Genomic DNA, 27,568 nt, shown 5'->3' with positions numbered 1-27,568 from the left:
CTCATTGCTAATTGCTAAGAAATCCGCTTAGCTCCACTGAAAGGTCGCGCCTGGAAATCTCTGAACTTCAAGAGGCCTCGGCGACCAACCCGGTCGAGCAGGCGGCCCAGACTTGACGAGCTGGTACCACGTACAGGACTCGGAACCCCTCGACGGAGAAAGTTGGGGGCGGAAACACGATGGTGAAGGAGGCGGTTGATAGTAGAAGTGCAGCGCAGGTGGTGTTCTATGCGACACGCGCACTGTGCACGGCGGGACTCCGTAGTGGGGTGGGACCGTGGGGACGTATTGATATGACATCAGGCAAGAGTTGATCAATGCGATGACTTGCGACGACCATTGAACGTCGACGCAAGCAGCGTGACCTTTGGCGGAAGTGCCGGCGCTTGTGACAGCAGGGCACGAGGGCAAAGGTGGAGGAAAGCCTCGGCTTTTGGTAAGGAACCCTGATCTTCGGGGGCCTCTTAAGCTCAACGAGCCCGCAGCGCGGCAGAATAAAAGCACGTCTTGCAAAGGAATCAGTCCACTTGTGCGCCTTCCGACTCGACATTACGCCGCTCCCCTCCGCCCGGCGGATAATCCTACTCATTGCTGCGGAGACAGTTGCTGTTCTCGCAATCGATAAGGCCGATCTCCCCGAAAACGCGGAGTACGGATCCGTAACACTGCGTGGAAGCGTAAGCCTAGTTAGAGTATTTAATAGACCAGCGCGGGCCCTCGATTCACCATGCCACTTCCAACCCCCACTGTCTCCTCCAACGGCCACTCACAGTCTCTCAATAATAACACCTCTTCTCCTCCCCGCTCCAGACTCCAGCAGATAACCTCCCACATGGCGCCCATCAAGCTCAGCGCCTTCCAGGCCGATGTCGTGCCCAAGGCACCCGAAGACCCTCTGTTCGGCCTCATGGCCGCCTACCGGGCGGACACTGATCCGCACAAGGTCGATCTGGGCATCGGAGCCTATCGCGACAACAACGCGAAGCCCTGGGTTCTGCCCGTAGTCAAGAAGGTACGTGCAGAGCGACGCCAGGCGACCAGCGCACCGTGACGCTGACCATAGCTCCTGGGCAGGCCGAGGAGATTCTGCGCAACGACCCCGAGATCAACCACGAATACCTGCCCATCCAGGGCCTGCAGAACTTCACAAGCGCATCGCAGAAGCTGATACTAGGCGGCGATAGCCCCGCCATCGCGGACAAGCGGGTAAGCTCTTTTCCGTTGGGGGGGGCCAGGCCCGGACGCATAAGTTCGGCTTGAGTCATGGATCGGGAATCGTTGCCCAGATTACGTGCAGCTGACAGGCCTCTGCGTTGCAGGTCACCAGTCTCCAGACGATCTCGGGCACGGGCGCCGTGCACCTGGGAGCGCTCTTCCTGTCCAAGTTCTACAGACCGAATGAGGGCAAGACCGTCTACTTCTCCAACCCGACGTGGGTGAACCACCACCAGATCTTCTCCAACGTCCACGTGCCCTCCAAGACCTACCCCTACTTCTCTTACAAGACCAATGGCCTCGACTTCGAGGGCATGCTCGAGGCTATCGAGTCGGCGCCCGAGGGCAGCATCATCCTGCTGCACGCCTGCGCTCACAACCCCACTGGCGTGGACCCGACGCAGGAGCAGTGGATCCAGATTGCCGACGTCATGAAGGCGAAGTCACACTTCCCGTTCTTCGACACCGCGTACCAAGGCTTCGCGTCAGGCGACCTGGCCAAGGACGCGTGGGCAATCCGGTACTTTGTGGACCAGGGCTTCGAGATGGTGGTCGCGCAATCGTACGCCAAGAACTTTGGCCTGTACGGCGAGCGGGCAGGCTGCTTCCACTTCATCACGAACCCGGCGCCCGACGCGACTGAGACCATCGACCGCATCGATTCTCAGCTCAAGATCCTGCAGCGCTCCGAGATCTCGAACCCGCCGGCATACGGCGCGCGCATTGCCGCGGTGGTGCTGAACGACCCTGACCTCTTCGCTCAGTGGGAAGACAACCTGCGCGAGATGAGCGGGCGTATCATGAAGATGCGTAGGGCGCTGCGCTCTAAGCTCGAGGAGATGGGCACCCCTGGCACTTGGAACCACATCACGGATCAGATCGGCATGTTCTCCTTCACGGGCTTGTCCGAGAAGCAGGTCCTCAAGATCCGCTCCGACGCCCATGTCTACATGACCAAGAACGGCCGTATCTCCATGGCTGGTCTGAACACAAATAACATAGATTACTTCGCCCAGGCGGTGGACAAGGTCGTCCGGGACACGCAGTAGATGCGGGGTTGTGGAAGGGCATGAACGATATCACAAAAAATTTGAATGATTCGGAACGGCCGGTTGTTATTGACATTTTGCTTCCTCATGAGACCCGAAACCATATGGAGCCAATGCTCCACGCATCTTGACGTCCCGCTTGCGGGATATCTAGTTGGTGCCTGGAAAGGTAGCATTAGATAGGGTTTTTTCGTTACGAGCTGCAGACTCGTTCACAATTAAACTTTGCCTAGCTTCAATGGTGCTGTTCTTGGAATAATGCTTCGCTCTATACGCTTTTCTATTGTCGTTACATCGTCTAAACTTGAAATTGTACATACGGAGTACGCATCCGACGACCACCGGCTAGAGTGCCGAACGCGAATTCCTTGCAACAAGCTTGATTCCTTGTACGCATCCAAGGACCACCGGCTACAGTACCGAACACAATACCTTGCAACGGGTCTATCTCCGATGCTTGACGTTGAGCTCGGCTTGGTCGACTTTGAACTTGCGAAATGAATGAGAAGAGGTACACCGACGCACCGTTTTTACCCTGCTTGCATACGCACCACCAATCGGGAGCACAACCGCGTATCTGAACCGGCATTGTTCCGACAGTGCTACGCCTGTGCCCCGCCATGCGCTTCCCTTATCTGCAGATGGCGTTTTGTGTTAAATTGGCCGCTTAGTCGGTGGCCCTGTACTTCTCGCGGTACTCGAGCAGCCTCTTGACATCCTCCTCTGAAGCAGAGCTCTTACAGTACTCGACGATCTCATCGAGGTTCAGAATCGAGAGGACGGGGATGCCATACTGCTTCCTGACCTCGCCAATGGCGCTAGGCCTAGCGGAGCCATCGTCGTCGGTAGCGCTGGGAGTCTTCTCCTGGCGATCGACCGCGACGATGATGCCGACGAGCTCGCCGCCCTCCCTCTTGATGATATCAATGGCCTCGCGGATAGCCGTGCCCGCAGTAATGACGTCGTCGACGATAACAACGCGCTGGCCCTTCAGCGGCGCGCCGACAATGTTGCCGCCCTCGCCGTGGTCCTTGGCCTCCTTGCGGTTGAAGCTGTAGCACACGCGGCCGAAGCGGGCCTCGTCGACGGTAGCGAGCTTGTCGACGGCCGTCGCGGCGAGCGGGATGCCCTTGTAGGCGGGGCCGAAGAGCACGTCAAATTCGAAGGAGGGGTCGCTCTGGGCGTGCGTGGCGAGCGTGTGCGCGTAGGCGGTGGAGATGCTGCGGACGAGGTCGGCGCGGTGGAATAGGCCGGCGTTGAAGAAATAGGGCGATATCCGCTTCGACTTGAGCGTGAAGGTACCGAATTTGAGCGCGCCGGCCGACACGCACGACTCGAGGAATGAGGTCTTGAAGGCGGGGAGGTCGGTGGTGGGCGCCATTGCGGTGGTCGGTGATGGATGGTGGCTGCGGTAGCGTTTGGTGATGGCGGTCGAGAGTGCGGGTGCGGGGTGGTGGGAGCTTTTTTTGGGTGGAGGGGCGATGGATGCCTGAGGCCGAATTGCGGATGCGGCAGTGCGGATTTGGGAATATTAGAAGCGCCGATTGGCCGAAGGCGGTCAGGCCCTGGATTGTGTTTGCGAGGCCCCGTTGAACTTTTTCGCGCCTATCGATATCGTCGAGAGTCGCCTTCGCCCTCTCACCGCAACCACTCTCTACCTCCACCCTCCCTTCCCGCCGCCGTGCTTCTTATCCCCAGAGACGGCAAGTCGGCAACATGAAGACTTCTTGGAAGGATATCGCCCCGGTGCCCAACTCCCAGGAGTTCCTGGACATTGTCCTGAGCCGCACCCAGAGGCGTCTGCCGACACAGATCAGAGCGGGTTTCAAGATTAGCAGAATCAGAGGTACGAGAGAGGAGCAAGGCCAGGGCGCATAGATACACGAGACTGACGAGACTGTACGCAGCTTTCTACACCCGTAAGGTCAAGTACACGGCCGAGACGTTCACCGAGAAGCTTCAGGCCATCCTCGACGGCTTCCCCAGGCTCCAGGACATCCACCCGTTCCACAAGGATCTCCTGAACACCTTGTACGATGCCGACCACTTCCGCATCGCTCTCGGCCAGCTCTCCACCGCCAAGCACCTCATCGAGACGGTCGCGCGTGACTACGTCCGTCTGCTCAAGTATGGCCAATCGCTCTTCCAGTGCAAGCAGCTCAAGCGTGCGGCGCTGGGTCGCATGGCCACCATCTGCAAGCGCATGAAGGACCCGCTGCTCTACCTCGAGCAGGTGCGCCAGCACTTGGGCCGTCTGCCCTCGATCGACCCCAACACCAGGACCCTGGTTATCTGCGGTTACCCCAACGTCGGCAAGTCGAGCTTCCTGCGGAACGTCTCCCGCGCCGATGTCGACGTTCAGCCGTACGCTTTCACCACCAAGAGCTTGTTCGTCGGTCACTGTAAGTCGTCCCGTGTCCTTGTTGCGTATCTGGCTAACAGCTCGTGCAGTCGACCACAAGATGCTTCGTTTCCAGGCTATTGATACCCCCGGTATTCTCGACCACCCGCTGGAAGAGATGAACACGATTGAAATGCAGTCCATCACGGCCATTGCCCACTTGAGGTCGGCCATTCTCTACTTCATGGACCTGAGCGAGCAGTGCGGCTACAGCGTTAGCGCACAGATCCAGCTTTTCCACAGCATCAAGCCTCTGTTCAACAACAAGCTGGTTTTCGTTGTCATTAACAAGACGGATCTCGTGAAGCCTGAGGACCTGGACGCCGAGACGCAGGAGCAGATTCAGGGCATGCTCAAGTCTGGCGAGGTCGAGCTGATGCAACTTTCCTGCACGACGGCCGACAATGTCATGGCTGTCCGTAGCGCTGTCTGCGACCGCCTCCTGGCCCAGCGCAACTCGGAGAAGCTGAAGGCTGCCACCACCGCCTCCGGCGAGGTTACTGGTCGTCTTGCGGATGTCATGCGCCGCATCCACGTCGCCGTTCCCATGGATGGCATGACGCGCGAGGTGTACATTCCTGACGCGGTCAAGAACAAGATGAAGTACGACCCCAACGACCCCAACCGCAAGAAGCTGCAGCGCGAGATCGAGGAGGAGAACGGCGGTGCCGGTGTGTACAACATCAACCTCAAGGAGAACTACCTCCTCGAGAACGACGACTGGAAGATGGACAAGGTGCCGGAAATCTTCGACGGCAAGAACGTCTACGACTTCATCGACCCGGAGATCGAGGCCAAGCTGGCGGCGCTCGAGGCCGAGGAGGAGCAGATGGAGGCGGACGGGCGGTACGAGTCGGACGACGACATCGAGGACGCCGAGGAGGCCGAGATGCACTACAAGGCGGACCTGATCCGCGAGAAGCAGGCGCTGCTGAAGAACGAGGCGCGGATGCGCAAGAGCCTGAAGAACCGGGCGCAGATTCCGCGGTCGGCCAAGGCCAAGAAGCTGTCGCAGATGGAGGAGCACCTCGACTCGCTGGGCTACGACACGACGGGCATCGCGGCGCGGGCGCGCAACCAGTCGCGCGGACGGTCAGTTGCGCGCGGGCGGTCGGAGGGCGCGGGCGGCGACGACGGCGACGCCATGGACGTGGATGGCGGCGCGGCGCCCAAGAAGCCGAGCAACGCGATCGAGCGCGCCAAGAGCCGCGGCCGCAGTCAGAGCACCAACAGGCGCGACGACGGTGTCACAAACGAAATTGCGCGCTCAAAGGCCGAGAGGCTGCAGAAGCTGTCGCAGAAGAAGATGAACCGCATGGCGAGGCAGGGTGAGGCCGATAGGCACCAGACTAGCGCGCTGCAGAAGCATTTGCTGGCTGGTAAGCGGGGTATGGGCTCTACGAGGAGCAGGTAAGGTGTTGTGGGTGTGTGTGCTCTTTGGTGAATGGATGGGTGCGATAGGATGGGGATGGGGGATGGTGACGGGAAACGGGGAAAAAAGAAGCATTTGCGGGACGCGTGCAGCAAGCAGCAAAGCAGCAACGCAGCAACGCAGGCTCGGCCTCGATCTTGCGCCGAAGCTTCTTTCGTTGCGTGCTATTGCTTGCTTGCGCACCGTCGCGGCGGCGTTGCAGGTGTGTGGGTGCGCTGGTCTGGTCTGGTCTGGTCTGGCAGCTTTTTGTTTTTAAAGACGATGCCAACATTACTTCGTTCGTACCTTGCTATTTATCTGGATGTTTGGATGTTTGGACGTTTGTTTGTGTTTGTTTGTTTGTGTCTGGCTTGTTGTGTTGTTGGTTGTGTGTCTGGTTGTGTCTGGTTGTATGTCCCTAGGAGTAGGAGTAGGAGTAGGGGGCTGCTGCTGTAATGTGTGTATATAGAGAGAGAAATGAGAAGTAGTTTGGGTTTGAGTTGGCACTAATAATGCTCGTGCTTATATTCATACTATACTCATACTCATACTCATATCTGCTAATTATCTATCTATACCTACCCACCTTAACTAAGGCTTTCATTCATCCCTCATTGATCATAATCCGCCCTCTTCTACTCTACGTAAACCTTGCCACGTCGTGTCACAGACGCGTAACTAACCAGACCATAACCTCAGCTCGGCTCAATGCAGCTCAGCCCAGCGCGACGCAGCTCAGCTCAGCGCAGCACAGGCACGCGTGTCCCGGAGCGCTCATTGGCGCTCGCCGTGTGGCACCGCGGCATAGTGTTAGGTCTCTTTTTCTCCCTCCCTCCCTCTCTCTCTCTCTCTCTCTCTCTCTCGCACTCTGAGTGAGTGAGTGCGGCACAAGCCCTGCGCCGCCTCGCTCCGCTCTAAACTGCTCTGCTCGACTCGGCTTCACCTCACCCCCTACGCGCCCGCTTCTCGAGCTGCAGCCGCCGGATCTCGGTACTGCTGAGCTTGGCATGGAAGGACTGGTCCACAGGCGTAGGGGCAGTGGCAGTGGGAGTAACAGAGGCAGCAGCCAGCGTCACTGCGCCCTCTACGCCTGCTCCCTCCTCATTTACCTGCCCGCCCACAACCCCCTCAGTAACCCGCCCACCCGCACCCGCTCCCTCGTTAACCTTCCCACCCGCCCCCTCACCACCATCCAACGCATCCAAAACATCAACCTCAAAGACCTCCAAATCCGGCCACCCCTTCTCGCGCCTCTTGGCGTCGACCGCCTTGCCCCCCGCGCGCGTCTCCCCAGAAAGCACGAGCGCGGAAATGCTCTCGTCGGTGATGGTCGGGCCGAAGGGGTCCCAGATCTCGACGTGGCGGAGGGTGAGGCGCGCCGGGAGCGTGACGTTGACTGCGTGGCCGTTGGGGCCGGGGTTTTTGATTTCTTCGGTTGTGGTTGTGCTGTTGGGGGAGAAGTCGAGGATCGTGGACAGGAAGTCGTACGTGGCGCCTTGTCGCTCGGCCCAGCTCTCGAGTGCTTCGGCGTATTTTTTGTTTTGCAGCAGTGCGTCGCCGGTGATGCCGATGGTGATGCTGCGCGCTTGTTCGGTGGTGGGGGATGCGGCGGCCGCTTCGACCGCAAAGGCCGTCATGGTCAGCAGCAGCTTGTGCCCGTTGTGCAGGTGGTCGAACGTCCCGCCCACGGCGACCGAGTAGTGTTTGCGAGGCTCGGACGCGGACGCAGACACAGCCGCGCCGTCATCCGCCTCAAACACCTGCGTGATGCCGCCGCGCAGGCGCTGGACATTCTGCGCGCGGCTGCTGGCGCCCAGGAAGCTCTTGAGCAGGCGCTCGCCGCTCTCCGTCTCGACAGCGAAAACGCGCTCCCAGGGCCTGCCGCAGCGCGCCAGCGTCGCCACGTCCACGACCGGGCCCTGGGAATCGGCTTCCGGGGAGCCGTCCGCGCCCACACGCGTCAGGTTCCCGTCTCTAGGATACGCGAGCAGGAGGATGCGGGCGTCGACGCCGTCGGCGTCCTCGACGTCGATCGCGTCCGCGGCGGCAATGACGCAGATCAGCTTGTACAGGCCGGCGACGAGGGCCTGGGTGCGGGGGTAGAGCAGGCTGCGCGGGGCCGTCTCGCGGCCGTACAGGTGCGGGCAGGGCAGCGCGATCTCGAGCACGGCGGCGGCTGCGTCGGGCGTGCTGCGCGAGGTGCGCTGCAGCTCCCGGAGCGCGGTCAGCAGGGTTGCGGCGTAGGCGGCTTTGAGGGCGGCCAAGGTCGGCGGCGACGGCGGCGGCGGGAGCAGCAGCAGCGAGCGCGTGCGGCGGCGTGGGCTTTCGCTGGAAGGCATTCTGAATAAAGAAATGGTGGGGTGTCGGGGTTGTTCTGTCGTTGGTTGCGCTACATGGACGGTGAGGTGAGATATGATGTACTAGTCAACGGCAGGACGCGTGGGCAGGGCTCAGCTGGGCGCTCGCGCACCAACTCGGCGGCCGTTGGACGGACGGGAGGGAGGGAAGTGGTTAGTTACTAGGAGTAGTAGTAGTAGTCCCAGAGTTGAGGCTGCAGAGTAGTAGTGCTGGTGAAGGAAGAGGAGTGGGAGGCGCGGAGATTAGACTGGTTGAATTGTACCTAATATGATATATCTGCGGCCGAGCTGACGACGACAAGGTGGCTCTTTCGTCGGCCTCTCGTCGGCCGTGGCCGAAACGGGCAACGCAGTCGCCCAGCTTCATCCAGCCATATCCAGTCAGAACCTCAACCTCGCCGGAAGCACAAAAGCCAACTCTCATGGCGCCTTGAACGCAGAAAAGCTTGATGCTGTCCCTGATCTCGTCATCCGCCCTTCACGATCGTCATGCCGTCCGCCAATGCCTCGCAGCAGTCGTCCCGCACCCATCTCGCTCCCGCCTCCTCGCTCCGTCCCCGCAACAAGCGCTTGGTGTCCTCCGGCCTCGACAGCCATGATTCCGACGGCCTGCTTTCCCCCTCGTCACCCCTAGACTCGCCGCGAGCCTCGCGCACCGCCTCGCCCATCCCCAACCTGGGCCCCTCGCGGTCGACATCCGCAAGGCCCGCCCCACGATCCCCCGACAGCCGCAGCGCGACGCCTTCCGCCGGCGCCGAGGACGCCCTGGCCCCGCTGGCCAGTCTGTGGAACAGCTCGTGGACGTCGCTGCAAGGCCTGGCCTCCAACGTGCTGGGCAGCGATGCCAGCGCCGCCAGCAGAGACGCGTCGCCCCGGCGCCGGCGGCCCTTTGAGGCCACGCACAACCGCAAGGCGACGAGCAGCGCTCCGCCGGCCCAATGGGGGCCCGCTGGCCGCGAGGAGACGCAGATTGGCGCCGGCTCCAAGGGCGAGCGCGAGAGCCTGGTGCGGGCCATGAAGCGGCGCGACCTGCTCGACGCCAACGGCGAGCTGCAGGCCGACTCGCTGGGCCGCTTCAAGCGCCGCAACTCGGACGAGAGGATTTCCTCATCGGCACCACCCACCGAGCACGACGATCGCGATGCCCTTGTCTACATTCACCGCGTGCGGCCCGAGGATACCCTCGCCGGCATCAGCATCAAGTACAGCTGCAACCCGGCTGTGCTGCGCAAGACCAACCGCATGTGGGCTCAGGACAGCGTGCAAACGCGGCGCCACCTCGTGCTGCCCGTCGACGCATGCGCCGTGAAAGGCCGGCCCGTCCCGCCGCCAGACGAGCAGCAGAAGCAGCAACAGCAGCAGCAACAGCAACAGCAACAGCAACAACATCAACCACCCGAAGACGAAATGGACGACCTCCTGCTGGACTCGCCCACGCCCGGCGCAGAGTACCCGCCCATCCACGCCCACAGCCTGCCCAACACCAACGGCTGGCACCACCACTTCCACAAGCCCACGTCGGCCGTCTCAGACACGGCCGACCACAAAGACAACGAGCCGCCCTGGAAGCACGACTCGTGGGTGCAGCTACCACACAGCGGGGACCCGGTCGAAATCGCGCGACTCCCCCGCAAAGACCTGGGCTTCTTCCCGCCCGCCAGGCGGAAGAGCCTCACCTTCTCCGACGACGCGCCGCTCTCGGCCGCCTCGACAACCAACACGTCCCTCGACCTGCACCGCACAGACACGCAGTCCTCATCAGCGACCACCGCCTCCCCACACAACAGCCTCCCGCGCCGCTCCGGCGGCAGCGGCAGCCACGGCCCCCGCCCCCGCGCCCCCAGCATCAGCCAGAGCTTCCAGCTCTCGGGCCCAGGCGGCGTCGGCACGTTTGGCAAAAACGTGCGCAAGCCGGGCCCCGCGCAAGACGGACTGAACAAGCTCTTCTCGCAGCACCTGCCGTCGCTGGCCCCGCCGCCGGGCAAGGACTACTTCGGCGCATGGAACCCGGCCCACCTCGCCGAAGCGGGCGACGGCAGCGCGGGCGCCACCCCTGTTGGTGTGGGCGGCGTGGGCGGCAGCACCGCTGGCCAGTCTGGCACCGGTGCTAATGCAGGCTTCGATATCGAGCAGATTGGCGGCGCCGTCGAGTCCTGGATGCGCAAGATGGCGAGCAAAGCCTCGGCGCTGGTGCCGCCTGCCGGGCCAGGGGCGCCGGGCTCGCTCTCGCCGGGGGGGTTTGGCGGCGGCCGTGGCGCGAGTAGGGGCGCGCGCTCGCGCAGCGCGAAACGGAATACGATTGGGGGTGGGGGGACGGTGGGGCTGGGGAATGGTGCCGGTGGTGGGATGGCTGGGTTGGGACTGAGTGCTGGTGGCGCGGATGTGGTCGATGTGATTGAGTTGCGGGATAAGGCTTTTGAGGTGGGCGACGATGAGGAGGACCGGGGGCGGAGGGGCGGTGGTGGTGCGGGTGAGGGCAGGGGGCGCAGCAGGACGGAGAGTGAGGGCTGGAGCGGGAGTGGAGCGGAGAGTATGCGGCGGAGAGGCGCAGGCGGCAGTGGGGTCAAGGGCGGGAAGGGCGATTGAGCCGAGTGTTTGAGCGTTTGTGCGTTTGTGCTCGGTTTGTGCTTGTTGTGGGGGTGTGATTTGAGCGTGCGGTGCGGTGCGGCATACATCTACTGGCCTTGTCTTGTTGCTTTTGTATGCGGTTCACATAGGTGTTATCATTGATTTATGTGCTGGGCCTAGATTTCTCTTATATATTTATTATTTTTTGGATTCTTTTTTTATTGTTTATTATTTGTGCTTTTTTGTGCTTTTAGCTGTTGGGGTTTTCGGTGCTTGGCTGCGGCTGTGGCTGAGAGGAAAGCTTGGTTGGTTGGTTGGTTGTTTGTGCAGTGAGGGGGTTGAGGGGGTTGAGGTTGTTGTGGTTATTAGGTTGGGAGATTAGGTTTGGGTTAGCGGAGTCTTGTCTTGTTGTAATCTACATGTAGGTAATGTTATACACAGCGTGCTTTCCACGCTCTTTTCTCTCCTCTCCCCCCCTCCTACTTCCCTCCCCCCAAATCACAGCTCCTTCTCCTTCTCCTTCCCCGCCTTCGCCTCCACCTGCCGCAATTCCTGGCGCCCAGTCTCTGGCCGCGCGCCCACGGCCCCAGGACCCCCAATCGCTGCAAAGCCCTTGTGGAAGACGAACTCGACGGCGTGCTCGACGGGCGCGTCGAAGATGTAGGGCAGGAAGGGCACGACTGCGAGGCCGAGCTGGTGTGGAGTTAGTGGGGGTTTTGCTGGTGGGGGGAGTGTAGGGGTGTAGAAAGTAGGAGTGTAGGAGTGCAGGAGTGCTTACACCAATAGGTCCCCAAGTCCGCACCCGCGCGTTCTTGACATGTCGCCGGAAATACGTCCCGGAGTGCTTGACGACGCTGTGGATCGTGAGCGCGGGCAGGCCCATACTCGCCACGCCCTGGAAGAGGGCGCGCTGCGCCATGACGGAGCGGTAGTCCTCGAGCGCCGGCACGTGCGCGGCGTCCTGCGCGCTGGTGCTCGGGCCCAGGGACTTCTGCTCCGCGGCGCTGGGCACGGCGTCGTCTTTCCCGACCAGCCTAGCAGTGACGCCCGCAGCGGACTTAGCGCCGCTGCTGCTGTTGCTGCTACCGGTGCTGGATGTTGTGGGTGTGAGTTTTGGTGTTGGGCCCTCCGGGTGCAGCACCCGCTGGTTCCGCACGTACGCCTTGTAGCCTTCGTGCGCGACGTCGCCGAGCAGGTACGCCCAGGAGACGCCGTACGCGGCGCGCACGAGGTGGGGGTGCGCGACGGGGCGGAAGGACTCGCCGACGTCGGACGTGTAGGCGACGTAGCGGTGGGCGGAGAGGAGGATGGTGCGGATGCGGGAGGCGTAGGCGGCGTAGCGGATGGGGGAGTCGGTGGACTCGCCGGAGCTGTGTGGAGGAGCGTGGTGTTAGTCTGCGCGCGTTGCTTGCTTGGCTGGTGGTGGTGGTGCTGGTGAGCGCGTTACTTACGTCCCGTCGTACATGGCGGCCCAGAGCTTCTCTTCGCTGTCCAGCGTCTCTTGCAGCGCTTTGGGGAGCGGCTTGCGCGGCGGGGGTATGCTGAAGTCGGGGCGCGGCTCGTTGCGCTCGCGGGGGATGTCGTCTGCGGGGTTATCTTTCGCCATGGTGGAGGAGTAGCGCCTTGCTTCTTCTTCTTCTTCTTCTTCTTCTTCTTCTTCTTCTTCTTCTTCTTCTTCTCTTTCGATAGTTCAAACAGGCAGACAGACAGACAGAGAGACGGAATGGATAGGCAGGCGACAGTGTGACAGTCAAGGAAAAAGAAAGAAAGTGACAGAGCCGAGATAAAGTTACGCAGACTAGGGCAGCGGACGGTACCGGAAGTCAACAAGTCCAATCAGGCGGCCAAGTTCCGCGCGCCGCCTCCTCCGGGGGCGTCGAAATGACGGGAAAGACGATGACAGTGACGTCGCCGGCGGAGCGCGGGCTGATAAGATCGGGGCCCGCCTCTCGCCTGCACCGCCCCGTGTGTGGCTGGTGAGCTCTACCTCACTTAGTCAGCCCAGGCCGAGCGGAACAGACCTCGTTCGCGCAACCGCAGAGCAAGCCAGCCAAGCAAGCAGCAGACGCCGCCCAACCCAACCTAACGCACCACGACCTCGTCCCGCTCCATCGCCTCCGCACATCAATCATGGTTGTCTACTACCAGATTGCCGGCCGCAAGGTCGGCTCGCACGTCGTACGCCTTCCCCCCGCCCCAGCTTACCCTGTCCCGTCCTCTCTCTCACACACACACACACACTCTCTCTCTCTTGCCCGTCGCTCAATCAATGCAATTGCTGCTGCCCCGCCCAATTGACCCGTCCCTTGCCATTCTCATCCCCGAGCTTCCCGCCGATGGAAAAGGAAGAAAGGAAATAAGCTGATTTTTGCGTCTTTGCCCGCCCCGACAGCTCGCCATGGGCATCCTCGGCTCCGTCATCGGTGGCATCAGCCTCGCGACCGGCGGCAGCAAGAAGAAGGAGCTGCAGGCCACGCCGCCGCTGAACGCCTCGAGCAAGGATGAGGAGAACTTTATAACGTACGGCCCTGTCCCTCCCCTCCCATCTCTTCCGCGCCCGGCCGCCGCTCGCGGACCGCGCAAATAAACTTGGGCAAAGACAGCGCGACGCGCCTGCGCCCGCGCCCACCATGACACCCCCCCTTACTCCTCAATCACCGCCGCACGAGAACCCCCCGCTAACGCACGCCCCGCAGCGACTTCCTCAAAGAAGCAGACAAGAAGCAGTAGCGGCGCCGAGGGCGCGCGCAGAACAAACGATCGGCACGCACGCACGTACGAGGGAGCAGACGATGTATGTCGGATATCCCGGCTGGGATGCGCTGTATGCAATGCAGGGCTCTGTAAAGCACGAGATGAAGGAGCGGCTTGATGCAATGTAGGCAGACGCGGTGCCAGCGTGCCGCGGGCGCTGGGCTGCTTTGGTCTGGCTGCTCTGTATATAGCTACTGCTGCTAATGCATCTGTCTTTGCTGAGTGAGGGGGCGAGCGTGAGTGAGCGTGAGCGAGAGTGTGTGAGTGAGGACTCAGTGTACCTTTCTTTGCGCTTCTGTGAAAATACTCGGGTACCTACATACCTACCCCCAGCGTCTGCGCTACCTAGGCTGGCAGCAGCTTCTTCTGCCTCTCAAAACGACGTGCACAAGCCTTCTCTCTCTGCAGGGGTAGGTTAAGTGGGCGAAAAACTACCTACCTAGGTACGCAATCCTGCCGGATATATGTGGTAACCATACCTTACTGCTTCCGCTACCCCACCCCGACTCCCCATTTGGCCTCCCTTCCTTCCTCTCTCTCTACTTACTGGAGGTAGGTAGGCACCTAGCTACCAAACACAACTCCACAACTCCACAAACCCCACAAACCCGAACTCCAAACTCCCTTTACCCACTCGACCCCACCCCCAACGCCACCCCGCACACCTAACGCCGTCGCCGCCGCGCTGCTTCCCCTGGTAGAAGCTGTAGTCGTAATCGTAGTCGCAGTCGCAGTGGCGGTATCGCTGTCGCTGTTGCTGTCCTGTCTTGTCTTGACACTGACGCCCGCATACCCGACGCCCGCATGCCTATCCACGCGCTGCGCCCTCCCCGTCCCGGTGCCCACGCTAAGCCAGCTAGACCACCTCCCTGCGGCACTGCTCACTACTCGCTCCTCGCTACCTCGTACCACTGCGCTTCCGTCCCGCGTGCGATATGTGGCGGCTGGCTGGGAGACAGCTACACTGGCCAGGGTAGAGACGCCCGAGGCCCGCTCTTGCTGCGCGCTTGGCTGGGGTATGCTATGCCATCTGGACGGGTGGGGATGGTAAGTGCCCGCATAAGCGAGATGGGCCGAGGGGCGGGTTGGGAAAGTGGCTTGATGTGATGATAATGCTAATAATGGTTGTGGCTTGGGTAGCAATGCTGTTGGATATCTCTTTGCTAAATGGAATGGCGCAGATGGCTGGGCTAGGCTTGCCCCGCTAGCTATATTTTAATGTGCTGGCTTTGCGGTTTGAACTGAATTGAGCTGTTTTCCTTACAGTGAAGGGCATACGGGCCTACGGCGACGGTGGCCCAGGCAGGATGTTGTGCTTAAACCAGCAATCATTGCACAGGTCGTCCCGTAACTGTTCGGCGTAAGCCTCCAGGAACTGGGCGCCCACGAACGAGGACCGCTCGATGGAGTCGAGGAGGGCATAGAACTCTTGCAAGGTGCGCAAGCGCGGAGGCGACGCAGGCGGGGGCGAGGAATCGTTCAAGACGAAGCGGAGAGAGGACGGGGGCGTGGGGAGGTAACGGCTCTTGTACGCGCCTGTATACTGCTTGCTAGAAGCGGAAAGCGGGTCCGCCGTCTGGGATTCACGCAGGGAGCCGACCAAGTTGGACCACACGGTCCAAGACTTCTGGGTGAGGCAGTCGGCGGAGGCGACCAGCTTGAGCGTCGCGACGCAATCGTCCTCATCGGCAAAAGGGTGCCATTGGTTAAGGCGAGACAGCCTCCCGCCGGGGACGTGGTCCGGGTCTTCGATGGCGGGCTCGTGCAGCCCGAGACAGTAGTTCACTTCCCAGGTCAGCTCCTCGTTCAGCTCGCGCTCGGCGCGCGGCACCAGCCCGTCTTCCCACGAGAGCCGCTCCGCGACCAGGAACAGCTTCCGCCGGTGGGCAGTCGGCTCCGCGCTGTCTCGGCGGCAGAGCGGACACTTGAGGCGGTGCTCCGGGCGCCGGTCGCTGGCGCGGTGATGCAGCACGTGCCATGAGCTGTAGGGCATCAGGGACAAGGGGTAATTGAGACTGTGGAAATTCTGGCCTATGCCGCAGTCGGGATGGTTGGGATGACGCACGCGCGGCCGATATGCTTTGTGCACATAGGCAGCACTGTCGCAGCGCCGCTTGGGCGGAGAAGCTGCTGCATCGTCGAGCGGGGAATCAAGCGCCTCGGAGCCGCGTTTTCTGGAGTGGTGCGGAGAAGACATGTGCATGTGGCGTGGGAGGGAAGGATATGTATGTCAGACGGAGGTAGCCAGCCGGCCGTCCCCGCGACCCCCGCTCAGCGGCGGGAGCTGGCCCTCCGCCGCAAAAGCAAAAGTCGCATTGCAGCCCTCGCCCCATCCGATCGCTGCGATCACCTCTCCACCACCGCAACACCATGAAGCGCACCCAAACCTCCTTCCTCGCCTGCGCATCCTGCCGCTCGCGCGTCCTGCGCTCCCTGACCGGCTCCCCTCTGCGCCGCGCTTACTCCCGGCCCCCATCCGCGCCCAAGCCGCAGCTCGACGTCAAGCATGTCCGCCAGAACCCAGGCCTCTACGAGCAAAACTGCATCGATCGCAACTACAGGGCGCAAAGCAAGAACTCATGGACCATCATCGAACTCTACGAGAAATGGAAGGACTGCCAGGTCAGCGCGCGCGACCTGCGCGAACGAGGCAATGCGCTGCGCCGTAAGCTCGCGAATGCTGCTTCACTCAGCGGTGATGCTGAAGGCGCAATCACCATGGACAAAACGGCGCTGCAGGCCGAGGGCAGAGAGATCAAGAAGGAGCTTAGTGGCATTGAGGACCAAGAGAAGGAGCTCGAGGAGCAAATGGCGAACCTGGCCTTGGAGCTGCCGAACCTCAGCAGCCGCTTCACCCCCATCGGCACTGAAGCCGAGGTCATCGGGTACATCAACGACCACCCCGAGCCCGAGCCGTCATCCTCGGACCGCGTCTGGAGGTCGCACGTGCACATTGGGTCTGAGCTGGGGCTGCTGGACTTTGCGGGCGCTGCCACAACCTCGGGTTGGGGCTGGTACTACCTCATGAATGAGGCTGCTCTGATGGAGCAAGCTCTCATTCAGTACGCCTTGAGCGTTGCGCGGAAAAGAGGCTGGATGGCCGTGTCACCGCCGTCAATCGTCTACTCGCACATTGCTGCGGCGTGCGGCTTCCAGCCCAGGGACCAGAATGACGAACAGCAGATCTACGCGCTGCAGCAGGCTGAGAAGGACAAGGGGAAGCCGTCGCTAGTACTTGCTGGCACTGCCGAGATCCCTCTGGCGGGATTGAAGGCTGGCCAAATCCTCTCAGACGCAGATCTTCCTCTGAAGCTGATCGGTGTCAACAGGTGCTACCGCGCGGAGGCTGGCGCAAGAGGAGTTGACACCAAGGGCCTCTACAGAGTGCACGAGTTCACAAAAGTCGAAATGTTTGCGTGGACGTTGCCGGACCTGTCCGAGGGCGAGAACTTTGCTACCGAAAACAGCGTCCATTCCGAGGCCATTTTCGACGAAATGCTCGACATTCAGCGCGAGATTCTCGAGTCGCTCGGTTTGCATTGTCGCATCCTCGAGATGCCCTCGACGGACCTCGGGGCAAGCGCGACGAGGAAGCGAGACATTGAGGCGTACTTCCCATCGCGGCGCGACAGAGACAATGGCTGGGGCGAGGTGACGTCGACGTCAGTCTGCACCGACTACCAGAGCCGGCGTCTGCAGACCAGGGTGCGGCTGGAGAAGCTTGGGCGGAAGCTTGACTTCCCTCACACGCTGAACGGTACGGCGCTGGCGGTGCCGCGGGTGCTGGCGGCGATTCTGGAGAACAATTGGGACGAGGCGTCGATGAAGGTGACGATCCCGTCGGTGCTGCGGCCGTGGATGGGGGGCATGGAGGCGATTGAGCGCAAGCGGGCGTGAGAGCGGTTTCGGGAGTTAGGCGAATCGAGACAGGACGGCAGAAATGCTGGGGCGAGTTTGGGGCGTTGGAGTGATTGGCGGCGTGGGTAGTCTTGGGTCGGGCCGTAGCAGCACGGTGGGCTGGCAACGGCTCGATTGGTCGCAGAACCATCAACTCGGCGCACGCTTGGGCCAATGTAGAGAGGCAGACAAAGCCGGAGCAATGCAGACGTGCCGCTGCCAGCTCGAGCTGCTGGATGCGTTGTTTCCCTTGGCGCTTGCAGCGGTCGCGACTGGCTGACCTGCGCGACTCGAAGCGTGCCTTTGCAGAAATACCCTTTAAACGTGGCGCTTTTCTCTTGCTGCCGTTGCTGATTGCTGATCGGCCGCCCGCCAAACAAGCTCATCCCAGCCGCCCGCCGGCGTCCTCGACACCTCAGACATCCACCGCCCTCACCCTTCTCTCAATCCTGCTCCTCCTCCTCGTCTCCCCGCATGCTTGAGCCCGCCTGCCTCTAGGGCAGCACACTGCCTCGCCATGGTCTCGTATCCTGAGACGGTCGCCGGTGACCGTTCTCTTGCTCGCCGCCCAGCCTCTTCCATCTCCACCTCGACCAGGCGACACCGCCTGCGCTCCCACACCGGCGGCTCCTCCTACCAGCCCTTGAACGAGTTCCCAGGTACGCCCGCCATCCACGCGCGTCCCGACGCGACAACTAACCGCGAGAACAGTCTTTTCGCAGACTGGTGATGTCGAGATTGTCATCACCTCGAGTCCCCGCGCCGGCCGATTGCCCGCGACCACCGCCGGCGCGTATGCGGGCGCGAACGCGACCCCGCGCAGAGAGGAGCGATACGTCCTGCACAGGTTGATCCTGTCCCAATGCAGCGGATTCTTTGAGGCCGACACGGCCCAAGGTTGGAGCAGAACGCAGACCGACGGCAGCGCGCACCCCAGCGGCGGGGCTCTCGCTCGCCTGCCACCCACCGACGACGCGGGCCGCCGGAGACGATGGCGCTACGAACTGGACTGGGGAGAAAACGGCGATGAGCTGCCCATGTTGGTGCAAAAGGTGCGTTGCATCCTGCCCTCTCGTGCCTACACGACCGGTTGCCTGACAACGACAATGCAGGAGGCCTCTCCCGCTCCCTTTGGCGGTGACCGCGCTCCTCTTCCACCGCCCATCCACAACAAACCCACGGCGCCGAGCGCCGGCTTCTTTCGCACCATGACCAACTTCTCGGCTCTTCACATCACGCACACATCCGGCGTTGCAACGCATGGACCCGATGACGACATATTCCGCGACTACGCAAACCTCTTCCGCATATTCTACAACTATCCTCCCGCTCTGGACTCGGTCAACATTGCCCAGGCGTACGTCGAGTGCAAGACGCTTCTGCAGCTTGCCGACATGTACGACGCTCTCGAAGTCATCGGACCCCGCGTCGACCACCACCTTCTCAGGTTCCAAGGCCGACTGTTCAAGCAAATCGCAAAATACCCTCAATCGTACCTCAAGCTTGGCTACCTCGCCAGGAGCCGAGTCATTTACAAAGAAGCTCTGATCCACGTTGTCGGACAGTGGCCGGTCGGCGCCAATCAATTGCGCGGCCAGATTGGCGAAGGCGTTATGGAAGTAATAGAGGACAAGGCCGACGAGCTGGAAGACCTGAAGACGAAGATTGAAAACAAACTCTACAAACTCACCCTCACAACCACGCGCGGCGAACGCATCACCCCCAGCAACGGATTCCTCGACTGGATGGCCATGTGCCTTTTCCGACAATGGCTCACGGAAAACACGTCACGACCGACGACATCGATACTGAAAGATACATCGGCACGACACCGCAGCATGGTGGGCGCGCCGAGCAGCAACCGCAGCGCGACGGGCTCAGCATCAGGTGGGCAAGACCCGCCGCCACCGCCGCCGAACACGGGCCGGATCTTCCGACTGATCGGACAAGGCGGCGGAGCGTATCTGGGCCACGATGAGCTGAAGCGCTTCCTCAAGCTGAACGCCGAGTTCTACACGCGCGACAACATGCGCCGTTTCGAGCGGCGTGTCGAGGAGCTCAAGAACCTAGCCCAGGCCGCCGTGGCGCCCCTTATGCGCAATTTCCTAGAGCTCGACCTCACGCGTGACGGCGTCGGTGGTGGCGGCGCCGTCTTGCCGTATTTGACCTGCACGAGGGTCGATGAGGCAGATTTCGCGTGGGATGAGTGAGAGGGGAATGACAATGCGTCCCTGTGGGGCAGTTTATTCTCTCTCTATCTCTGGGGTGCGCAGGACGCGCAACACAATGAATGCGGCGTTTCTTGGGACGGCGCTACGATGTCACGGTTCACGGCTTACGGCTTACGGTTTGGCACGACACGGCGCGGCATAGTCTGGATTCCATTGTTGGGGCGGCAGAGTAGGGCGGGAGGACCAGTTTTGGCCACTTCTGGGCGGCTGCCATGGGTCGCGTCGCGCTTGGTATGCGGCTTTCAATATGCTTTTTTTTCTCTTTATCTTTTCGTCTGCGTACGCATCTCCTTCCTTCATTCCGTCTTTCTTCGCGCTACGGCCCGTCGTTTGCTATTCTCCCCCTCTCTACTAGTTGGCTTGCTTGCTTGCATACAAGCTTGCATGCATACTTCGACATGGCCTTTTCCCACCCCATAGTCAGCTCCACCAGGCTCTCGCACACCCTTCCTCTCTATTGCCCCGCTTTCTCCTTCCTTGACCCGCCGTAGGCCCTTAGGTTTCCTTCTTTCTCTTCGGACGCGTTCGAGCGGCGCGATATCTGTGGCGCGGCTGGCTGGCGCGTGTTTACTTATACCCCCTTTTATCGGCGCGTGCTTCTCTTTGGCTCTATTTTGCTTCTCTTTGACGGACTGGGCTGGGCTGGGCTGGGAGGGTTGGCGGCGGGGCGAGCGGTTGCGCTCGTGCGTGCGTGCGGGGCGTGCGTATGTGCGGGCTGAGGGGCTGGCTTGGTGCTAGGTGTTTGGTGGGGGAACGGGTGGGGGGAGTGGGTTGCGTGCGTGTGTGCGTTGGTGGGTGGGTTGGTTGGTGGATGGGTGCATGGTGCATGGTGCGTTGGTTGGCGGGTGTGGAGTGAGTGCTGCTGATGCTGCTTGCTGCTGCTGCTATGAACGATATGAATATGAATACGATATGATATCTCATATACTTCTTTCATCTCCTGGTTCGTTCGCCATTGAGTGCTGTGCTCTGCTGTGCAGTGGGGTCTGCGGTTTTCGAGTGGTCGTGTACCACGCCACTTATTTATTCTCCCCTCTTTTCAACCGCGCAGCCTAAAGGCTATACACATGTAACCCCTCTTCCTTTACATGTATCTCTTTCAAATTGCGCATGCTACTATCGCGCACCTTAAAAAACGCCCTCATTCTCTATATACGTAGGCTCTAATTCTTAGTCCCTAGGCTCTAGCGGTACTAGCCGTTATCTATCTAACGGATATAGAGAATTAGAGAGATATAACTAGAGTTATCCCCTATAGGGGCGCAGCCTTTTATTTAATACGGTATATACTATACAGTTTTATATCTATAAGAAGTATAATAAGAAGGGGTCTATCGTTTTCTTATAGTAATAATAGGTAATATCTTACGCCGCTGCTACTATACTATACTACACTAGCTTTATTATTATAGCTTTATCTGCGTGTTTTTAGCATTTTAGATTAGGAGAGGGTTAGAAGCTAGTAGCTCGAATGGATGATCGAGTTGCTGGATAGGTAGCTAAATGGCTGCCTAGTAATGTTTGTGGGTTCGCTGGAAAGGTAGAGATGTATGTATGTATAGGAGGGTGAGATAGGTAGAGCCGGGAGCGCGTTTAGGGGTATATATATACTAACCACCTTCGTGTAGCCTAACACACACACGATGCCCAAGGAGGGAGATAGGTCTCAGTCACCAGGACACAACCGGACAATTCAGCGGGAATGAAAGTCGGCGGTTGCACACTACAATGAGGAATATGTCGATGAAATGTTCGACCTCGATCACGTGTTCGGCTCGGAGATCTCTGAAAGACTGACTGTATATACGAGCATTTGTAGATGATATAGATCTCCGCATGCTTATAGTGCAGATCCGCATACGTTTGGAATGGTGATGCGGGATTTCATACACAACTAAGCTCTGGGAAGATATGACAGACCTATTGCATCTGGGATAATAACGTGAGTGTTTTTTATACCTGGAGCCCCAATGCTGTCCACTTTGTATGGTTCTGATAGGCTCCTTGTAGGAAATCTGGGTGTAAGGCCATGCTCGCACGAAGTGAAAGCTAAAGACATAAATACATGTTCAATGTAAACGGTCTTGTCCAGAAAAACAGTCCACAACATAACAGTATGTGTTATCGAAAGAAATTCCATAGCGGTGGATATTGCATTGTACATACACCGCAACACGCCCTCTCCCCTCCACTAAGCTACTGAACCCCACCGCTCCCCTCCCCTCCCATGTCAAGCCCGCTCCCTTCCCTCACCATTCCTCCCAAAAAGCTCCGCCATGCCACCACGCTCTTACTCCCTAAAAGCAACATCCACAAATCTCTTTAGATAGTTTCAAAACACCCTTTCCTCACCTTGGCACGCGCGCCATCACCGTCATCCGCAGAAAATACAGCCCGTTGTCGTATCGCACTGTTTCGTAGGCCCAACAGTTTGACCCCGATGGCGCTATTGTCCGGAATGGCCAGAGCGGGTCTGCTGATGCGGGGTCGATGCCGTTGTCGTGGGGGATGGGCATGGCGTGTTTTTGTTTTGGTGGTTGTTTTGGTGGTGGACGGTTTTTGTGGTTTGTGGTTGTGATTTGATGTGGTGTGTGAGGTTGATGATGACGGATGGCTTTTCTGGAGCAGGAATTGGGAGTGGGTGCGGGAGCTGCGCTTTTATGTGCCTTGGAGGGTGTTTGCAGCTTCTGGGATGATTGTTGGATGGGGTCACGGGGAACTGTTGCTTTTACCTCGTGATGATTGTTTGGTTGCTGTTTGTTTATACTGTTTCACAGTGAGAGGTTTGCCGATGAAGGTTATGCTTGCTGTGCATACCTTTTCTTGTTCATGTCCTGAGGCCAGGCTCACTGCACCTCCATGTTCGTTATGTACTATCGGTATTTAAAAGTATCCACACTTGAATTTAGCAGTACTAAGCCTCCCTTGGGTATCGAGCATAGCTACCAGTTAACCACTTAGCCGACCCTAGTATGTACAACCACTCACTCAAATCTTCCCTCTACCACGTCCACGCCCCCGTCCGCGTGGACGTCCTCTTCCCCTTCCTCTACCTCTCTCCGCGCCCTTCTTCGCTGGCGTAGCTTCAACGCCATCGGTCTCGTCCGCGCTGTCGTTGCTGAAATAATGGCTGCGAACAGCTTTCGCACTGCGACTAGCCGCCTGGCGCTTTGGGCGGCCACGAGGAGTTTTTGCAGGCTCTTGTGTTTCCGATTCGCTTTTCTGGCTTTCTTCGGCACCCTCTCCTCCATGGTCGGAAGTGGGGTGAGAGTCGGATTGTTCTGCTTCACTGGCTGATGGTGCGTCCGAAGGAAGAGAAGACTGCTCATCTTCATCTTCATCTTCACCTTCTTCTGAGAGAGCGGAGTCTTCGGTGTCACTGGAGGGCTTCTTCTGCTTCCTTGTCACCTTGGCGGAGGCGGCTTTTCTTGAGGTCGCTGGCTTCTTTGCTTGGGTGGCCCGGCCTCTACCACGGCCTCGTCTACCCCGTAAACTGGGAGTAGTAGCCGACTCTTGTTGTTCGTCACTCTCATGTTCTTGCTCTTCCTCACCGTTCTGCCCCGCATCATCGACGAGACTGCCATCCTTCGAGGCAGGTTCCGGCGCGCTCTGGTGTAGCGATGAGAGTGAGAATGGAGCGTCCCCTCCGTTCCCGGTTGTAGAAAGATGCTGTAGGTTTGACGCGGGCTTGGCATCCTGCGAACCATGGTCGATAATGAACCCGCCGCCCTCATCAGCGCTCTCATGGCCATCACGCAAGAAGCTCCCTTCACCGACATCTTCCTCATCGGGACCAGAGTGGGAGAATCCGCCACCTTGTGTAGCTTCCTCCTCATCATAACCAGGCGGGAAGAATCCTCCACCCCCAATATCTGCTCCATCCTCGTATTCATCAGGTAGAAAGCCGCCACCCATCTCTTCCTCTTCGTCTATGTCATCCGTCTTCTTAACAAACGTATTTCCCACCTCGTTCGCTCTCTTTTTCTTCGCAAATGGATTCTCAGACTCAGGCATCTTTTCCATACCCTCAGCCCGGTAATCCGCCTTGACTCTCTCCATGATGCGTAGTCCCGTCAGGAAGCGTTTCCACGTAGTCAGTGCCAGCGTCTGACGCTTCTTATCCTCCTTCTCGCGTTGCGCACGCTTCTCTTCGCGCCATGCCTCTCTCACCAAGTCGCCATTCTCGGATGCAACCACCACCCCCGTAAGAATAGGCACTGCGCGCCGATTACCAAACTCAAAGCCAGTGCACGCCTCAGCATAGTCGATACCCAACTTCCGGCAGAGTTTTCCAGTCCCTCGCAGCGGAACATGTACCGCACCTTCCGGTACCATACTTGGAACGTAGACGTCAATGTTGCCGTACGCGTTCTTTGGAATCTTACCATCCTGGATGGGTGGGGGAATGATCCATTCGGTCTGGAATTCGGCATATAACCCTTGCAACGCTTTCTCTCCCGTTTCGCGCTCCGCCTCTTCAATCTCGCGCTTGCGGATAAGGGTCACTGCTCGCATAGGCACCCGCTTGAGAGGCTGCGTATTTGGCACAATTTGTCGACCTTCTTTGTGCCATGACTCGGCTGTTTTGCATGGCACGACGTCCTCGCGCCGATAAACGGGCTCAGCGGTGGCTTTGGCTCCCTTCCCGGTTGTAAAAGTCTTGACAGGCTTGCCCTCTGGAAGTATTGCCTCTTCGCGCCGAAGATGTCGTTCTAGAACATACTTGGCCGAGCTCTTGTAGCCTTGCAGTGTCTCTGGTTCGGCATCATCTTTCTTCTTGGATGCTGAAGGTTTCACTGGTACTAGATCGCCCTCGTCCTCAATTTCATCAGCTTGAGTACGTTTCCGTCCATCACGCGCATAACATCGTATAACGGATTTGAACCAATCAAATTCCTCATATCTCTTTACCTTGCCACGGCTGTTGTAGATTGGAACTTTCTCCACTGGTAATCGGAAACTTTTAGTTTTGCCAGGCCATATGCGCTTCCTGAGATAACGCACAGTAACGTCCTTTGCGGTGCCGTCGGCTGAGTAGGCCACAACGTAGCAGATTACCTGCTTAGCTTTCTCCGCAGCAGCACCGCGAGGTTCAAAAGAGGACAAAAGCTCAGGCGTGCTAGCAACAGTCGAGATGACTAGCGGAGAGACAGCAACCCATGTTTGGGTTATAGGTGAGAGAACTTCTGACCAATAAGTAGGGAAAGGAAGATCCGCATCATAACTTTTGTTTGGCAGGCGAGGGGTTTGAGTTGATGGCGTGATGTCCACGACAGATGCATCCGACAAGTCCTCCGGCGCTGAGCTAAGCTCACTATCGCTATCATCGTCAAGGTCGATTGGTGTAGCTTTAGAGCCGGATGTCCGGTTTGAAGTGCGCTTGTTCGATGCCCTAATTGGCTTTTCGGGTTTTGCTTGAGGCTGCTGCTTGGTAGATGAGGGCTTTGTAGTCCCTGGGGACTTCACAAAGCCACCAGAGTCCGCATCGTTGGCTTTAGCCTGATCTGTTTGAGACTTCTTTGCCGTTGCTTCTTCCACTTTTCCCCAACCAAAACCCGTGGGCTGTAGACTAGCAACCATCCGAGACTCCAACCCCAGACCCCTCAAGAGTGCTGTGAAGAGCTGGGCGCCAACGTCTCTGCTACCTTCACACTTCCGCGCAGCATCTTTGAATTCCTCGACATTTCGAATTTGCTCGCCGAATCTCTCAATGTCTTCTCCAGTAAGTTTCCCATCTCCCTTGTTTTTGGACGCCGAATTACTCGTATTTTCAAAAGCCTTCACTTCTGTTGTTAATGCCTTGATCGAGGGCATATATCCACGTTTACGTAGGCCCGGCGCCGTAATCCGAAAGCGCTTCTTCCAGTATGCCGCAAGATACTTGAGTAGTTTAAGCAGAGGATCACCGGCGCTAAGATTGGGGACGCGATTTTCTGTCCTCTCAGCTGTGCCACCCCAATCGCGCTGATTACTATCCGCCCGCCTTGGTGCGGGATTCTTTCCTTTTGCCTTTGCGCGCGCAGCTTTTCGTTTTGCTTTTCTGTCATCTTCAGTCTCCAAAGACTCGTCCGGAGGCAAACCGCTGTCTCTCCTCCAGCGTTGAACTTCTTTCTTCACACCGTCTGTCAATTGTTCTACCAATATCTTATGAACTTCTTTATTGCATATCCAGCCGTTCCTTGTGAGGTTATGGAAGAGTAGCAATTGAACGTGAACGCAGTGTGTCGCGATTCGCATTTGGCGATCTTTCTTTGAGGCACCCTTTGGGCCTAGGGCGGCTTGAGCTAAGGTGTCATCATCATTGGAGGGTTCGCCGAGAGTGACTTCGAGAACGTCGGATGCGTCGGGCTCTTGTCTCCTCCATGGCGCATGCTTGCGATGGGGACTATCATCATATGGTGTGGTAGTAGTGTCGGTTTGTGCTGGCAGCGCATCTTCCCAGTCCATTTCATCCTCATCTTCGTCCTCATCTTGATCAGCGAGCTGTCCGCTTTTGCCCTTTGCCTTGTTAGGTAACGCGTCCTCGAATTCATCGCTCTCCGCATCGCTAAGGTCGCTGTCGCTGTCTTCACCCCCTAACGCGTCTAAAAATGCTTTGTCCTGTGCATCAACCGTGGTACTGGAAGTCGCGTCTAGCGCGTCAAAGACAGTCCGTTTGCCACGCCTTTTCGAGGCTGCAGGTGCCGGAGAGGTAGAACGCGTGCGCTTGCGGGGAACGACGGGGGGCATGATCCATTAGGCACCAAGGAGCGAGGTGTGCGGTCGAAACATGAGAGGAGAGGGTGGCGTTGTCCGTTCTTGACAGGAAGCCGCCTGAACCGTGTCAAAGGATGATGACGCCAAGTCGAGGTGATCCGCATAATCCCTGTGACGATCTTCTGAGCTTATCGGCCACGTCGGTCTGTCTCGGTCTCAACACCACGACACTTCATCTACATTTTTGAAGTTATTGAAGTTACATGACTGTACTTATGAGCTGATTATACTCAGTTGCATATATTGCAGATATGGCGTTAGTATGCATGGACGGTCATAGTTGATGACCGGCGTCCAAGCCCCAAGCTATGAGCCGCAGAACCTGGACAGGACGCCAGACTCCGATTTGACATTCCGCCAGTTACGATATCAATCGAACCTTACCCAGATCAATTGTAACTCTCGAAAATTGAGCTCCTGTGGCACAGTCCTAATCACCATCTTCGTAAGGAAAGACGAGGATGGATCCATAACATAGAAATTAGTTTGTCCAGACAGTGGTAAGTTTCCCTCTGTAGAACGTACCGTGCCAAAGTATACATAAAGTATCCATACCGTTGTGGTGGCTATAATCTCGAGTTTCAGGGTCTTGATCGATCCCACTAATACCCTAATCAAATCAAAGTCACGACTTGTGCATTGGTAGTTCAGCTACACACATTCGAATCACTTCGTATGGAGACGAATCACCCCTTAGACAGATAAAGGAACACAAAAGTCATCCACTTCACACACATTCCGGAATTCCCTCGATGCTGCTTTCACCCGCTCTTTCCCTATTCACTTGACTGCACTTTTCAAGTGAGTGAACCCGACGCCTTCTCTTGAGGCTGTCGCTCTTTCCCCCAAATCATCGCCCCAACATAGCACAGCAACCATGGAGGCTCATTCCGAGCTCCTTCACTTTCTCGTTCTGGCGTCAGTCAGCA

The 27,568-nt window shown here is 58.6% G+C and overlaps 14 protein-coding genes across 14 annotated transcripts; 8 read left to right on the top strand and 6 right to left on the bottom strand.

The window, feature by feature from the left end:
• The first annotated feature begins 501 nt into the window (after positions 1-501).
• K452DRAFT_291024 (uncharacterized protein) lies at positions 502-2,527 on the top strand. Its single transcript, XM_033541103.1, has 3 exons — positions 502-1,012; positions 1,075-1,206; positions 1,320-2,527. Exons 1-3 carry the CDS (start codon positions 728-730, stop codon positions 2,262-2,264), a joined length of 1,362 nt encoding a protein of 453 aa, XP_033393703.1. The 5' UTR covers positions 502-727; the 3' UTR covers positions 2,265-2,527.
• Positions 2,507-3,695, bottom strand: K452DRAFT_291022 (uncharacterized protein). The gene has a single exon (XM_033541102.1). It carries the CDS (start codon positions 3,643-3,645, stop codon positions 2,932-2,934), a length of 714 nt encoding a protein of 237 aa, XP_033393702.1. The 5' UTR covers positions 3,646-3,695; the 3' UTR covers positions 2,507-2,931.
• Positions 3,696-3,980: 285 nt separating this feature from the next.
• Positions 3,981-6,079, top strand: K452DRAFT_234961 (uncharacterized protein; the record flags this gene model as incomplete). The annotated part of the gene is made up of 3 exons (XM_033537399.1): positions 3,981-4,110; positions 4,172-4,666; positions 4,716-6,079. The coding sequence occupies 3 exons, from the start codon at positions 3,981-3,983 to the stop codon at positions 6,077-6,079; spliced, it is 1,989 nt and encodes a 662-aa protein (XP_033393701.1).
• Positions 6,080-6,334: 255 nt separating this feature from the next.
• Positions 6,335-6,984, top strand: K452DRAFT_93505 (uncharacterized protein). The gene has a single exon (XM_033547334.1). The coding sequence runs from the start codon at positions 6,589-6,591 to the stop codon at positions 6,946-6,948; it is 360 nt and encodes a 119-aa protein (XP_033393700.1). The 5' UTR covers positions 6,335-6,588; the 3' UTR covers positions 6,949-6,984.
• On the bottom strand, positions 6,622-8,645 carry K452DRAFT_291020 (uncharacterized protein). Its single transcript, XM_033541101.1, has one exon. It carries the CDS (start codon positions 8,413-8,415, stop codon positions 7,021-7,023), a length of 1,395 nt encoding a protein of 464 aa, XP_033393699.1. The 5' UTR covers positions 8,416-8,645; the 3' UTR covers positions 6,622-7,020.
• Positions 8,646-8,934: 289 nt separating this feature from the next.
• K452DRAFT_200431 (carbohydrate-binding module family 50 protein) lies at positions 8,935-10,884 on the top strand (the record flags this gene model as incomplete). Its single annotated transcript, XM_033536028.1, has 3 exons — positions 8,935-9,753; positions 9,814-10,670; positions 10,800-10,884. Coding segments are annotated over 3 exons (1,761 nt in total), but the record flags the coding sequence as incomplete, so codon positions are not given.
• A 615-nt stretch (positions 10,885-11,499) lies between these two features.
• Positions 11,500-12,607, bottom strand: K452DRAFT_234833 (uncharacterized protein; the record flags this gene model as incomplete). The annotated part of the gene is made up of 3 exons (XM_033537387.1): positions 11,500-11,694; positions 11,780-12,371; positions 12,453-12,607. The coding sequence occupies 3 exons, from the start codon at positions 12,605-12,607 to the stop codon at positions 11,500-11,502; spliced, it is 942 nt and encodes a 313-aa protein (XP_033393697.1).
• Positions 12,608-13,103: 496 nt separating this feature from the next.
• Positions 13,104-13,977, top strand: K452DRAFT_291017 (uncharacterized protein). The gene is made up of 3 exons (XM_033541100.1): positions 13,104-13,179; positions 13,394-13,521; positions 13,698-13,977. Exons 1-3 carry the CDS (start codon positions 13,132-13,134, stop codon positions 13,729-13,731), a joined length of 210 nt encoding a protein of 69 aa, XP_033393696.1. The 5' UTR covers positions 13,104-13,131; the 3' UTR covers positions 13,732-13,977.
• A 1,060-nt stretch (positions 13,978-15,037) lies between these two features.
• K452DRAFT_311771 (uncharacterized protein) lies at positions 15,038-15,748 on the bottom strand (the record flags this gene model as incomplete). The annotated part of the gene is made up of 1 exon (XM_033543460.1): positions 15,038-15,748. One exon carries the CDS (start codon positions 15,746-15,748, stop codon positions 15,038-15,040), a length of 711 nt encoding a protein of 236 aa, XP_033393695.1.
• A 327-nt stretch (positions 15,749-16,075) lies between these two features.
• On the top strand, positions 16,076-17,945 carry K452DRAFT_291016 (uncharacterized protein). The gene has a single exon (XM_033541099.1). It carries the CDS (start codon positions 16,126-16,128, stop codon positions 17,650-17,652), a length of 1,527 nt encoding a protein of 508 aa, XP_033393694.1. The 5' UTR covers positions 16,076-16,125; the 3' UTR covers positions 17,653-17,945.
• Positions 17,946-18,169: 224 nt separating this feature from the next.
• Positions 18,170-19,862, top strand: K452DRAFT_235189 (uncharacterized protein; the record flags this gene model as incomplete). The annotated part of the gene is made up of 3 exons (XM_033537411.1): positions 18,170-18,311; positions 18,364-18,704; positions 18,765-19,862. 3 exons carry the CDS (start codon positions 18,170-18,172, stop codon positions 19,860-19,862), a joined length of 1,581 nt encoding a protein of 526 aa, XP_033393693.1.
• A 117-nt stretch (positions 19,863-19,979) lies between these two features.
• Positions 19,980-20,420, top strand: K452DRAFT_93463 (uncharacterized protein). The gene has a single exon (XM_033547332.1). The coding sequence runs from the start codon at positions 20,096-20,098 to the stop codon at positions 20,372-20,374; it is 279 nt and encodes a 92-aa protein (XP_033393692.1). The 5' UTR covers positions 19,980-20,095; the 3' UTR covers positions 20,375-20,420.
• K452DRAFT_93464 (uncharacterized protein) lies at positions 20,421-21,056 on the bottom strand. The gene has a single exon (XM_033547333.1). The coding sequence runs from the start codon at positions 20,818-20,820 to the stop codon at positions 20,467-20,469; it is 354 nt and encodes a 117-aa protein (XP_033393691.1). The 5' UTR covers positions 20,821-21,056; the 3' UTR covers positions 20,421-20,466.
• Positions 21,057-22,738: 1,682 nt separating this feature from the next.
• Positions 22,739-26,670, bottom strand: K452DRAFT_291011 (uncharacterized protein). Its single transcript, XM_033541098.1, has one exon. The coding sequence runs from the start codon at positions 26,610-26,612 to the stop codon at positions 22,872-22,874; it is 3,741 nt and encodes a 1,246-aa protein (XP_033393690.1). The 5' UTR covers positions 26,613-26,670; the 3' UTR covers positions 22,739-22,871.
• Positions 26,671-27,568: the final 898 nt, after the last annotated feature.

The sequence above is a fragment of the Aplosporella prunicola genome, assembly GCF_010093885.1.
Source record: "Aplosporella prunicola CBS 121167 unplaced genomic scaffold K452scaffold_25, whole genome shotgun sequence".
In the NCBI taxonomy this organism is placed as follows: domain Eukaryota; kingdom Fungi; phylum Ascomycota; class Dothideomycetes; order Botryosphaeriales; family Aplosporellaceae; genus Aplosporella; species Aplosporella prunicola.
This window is presented reverse-complemented; position numbering and strand designations above follow the sequence as displayed.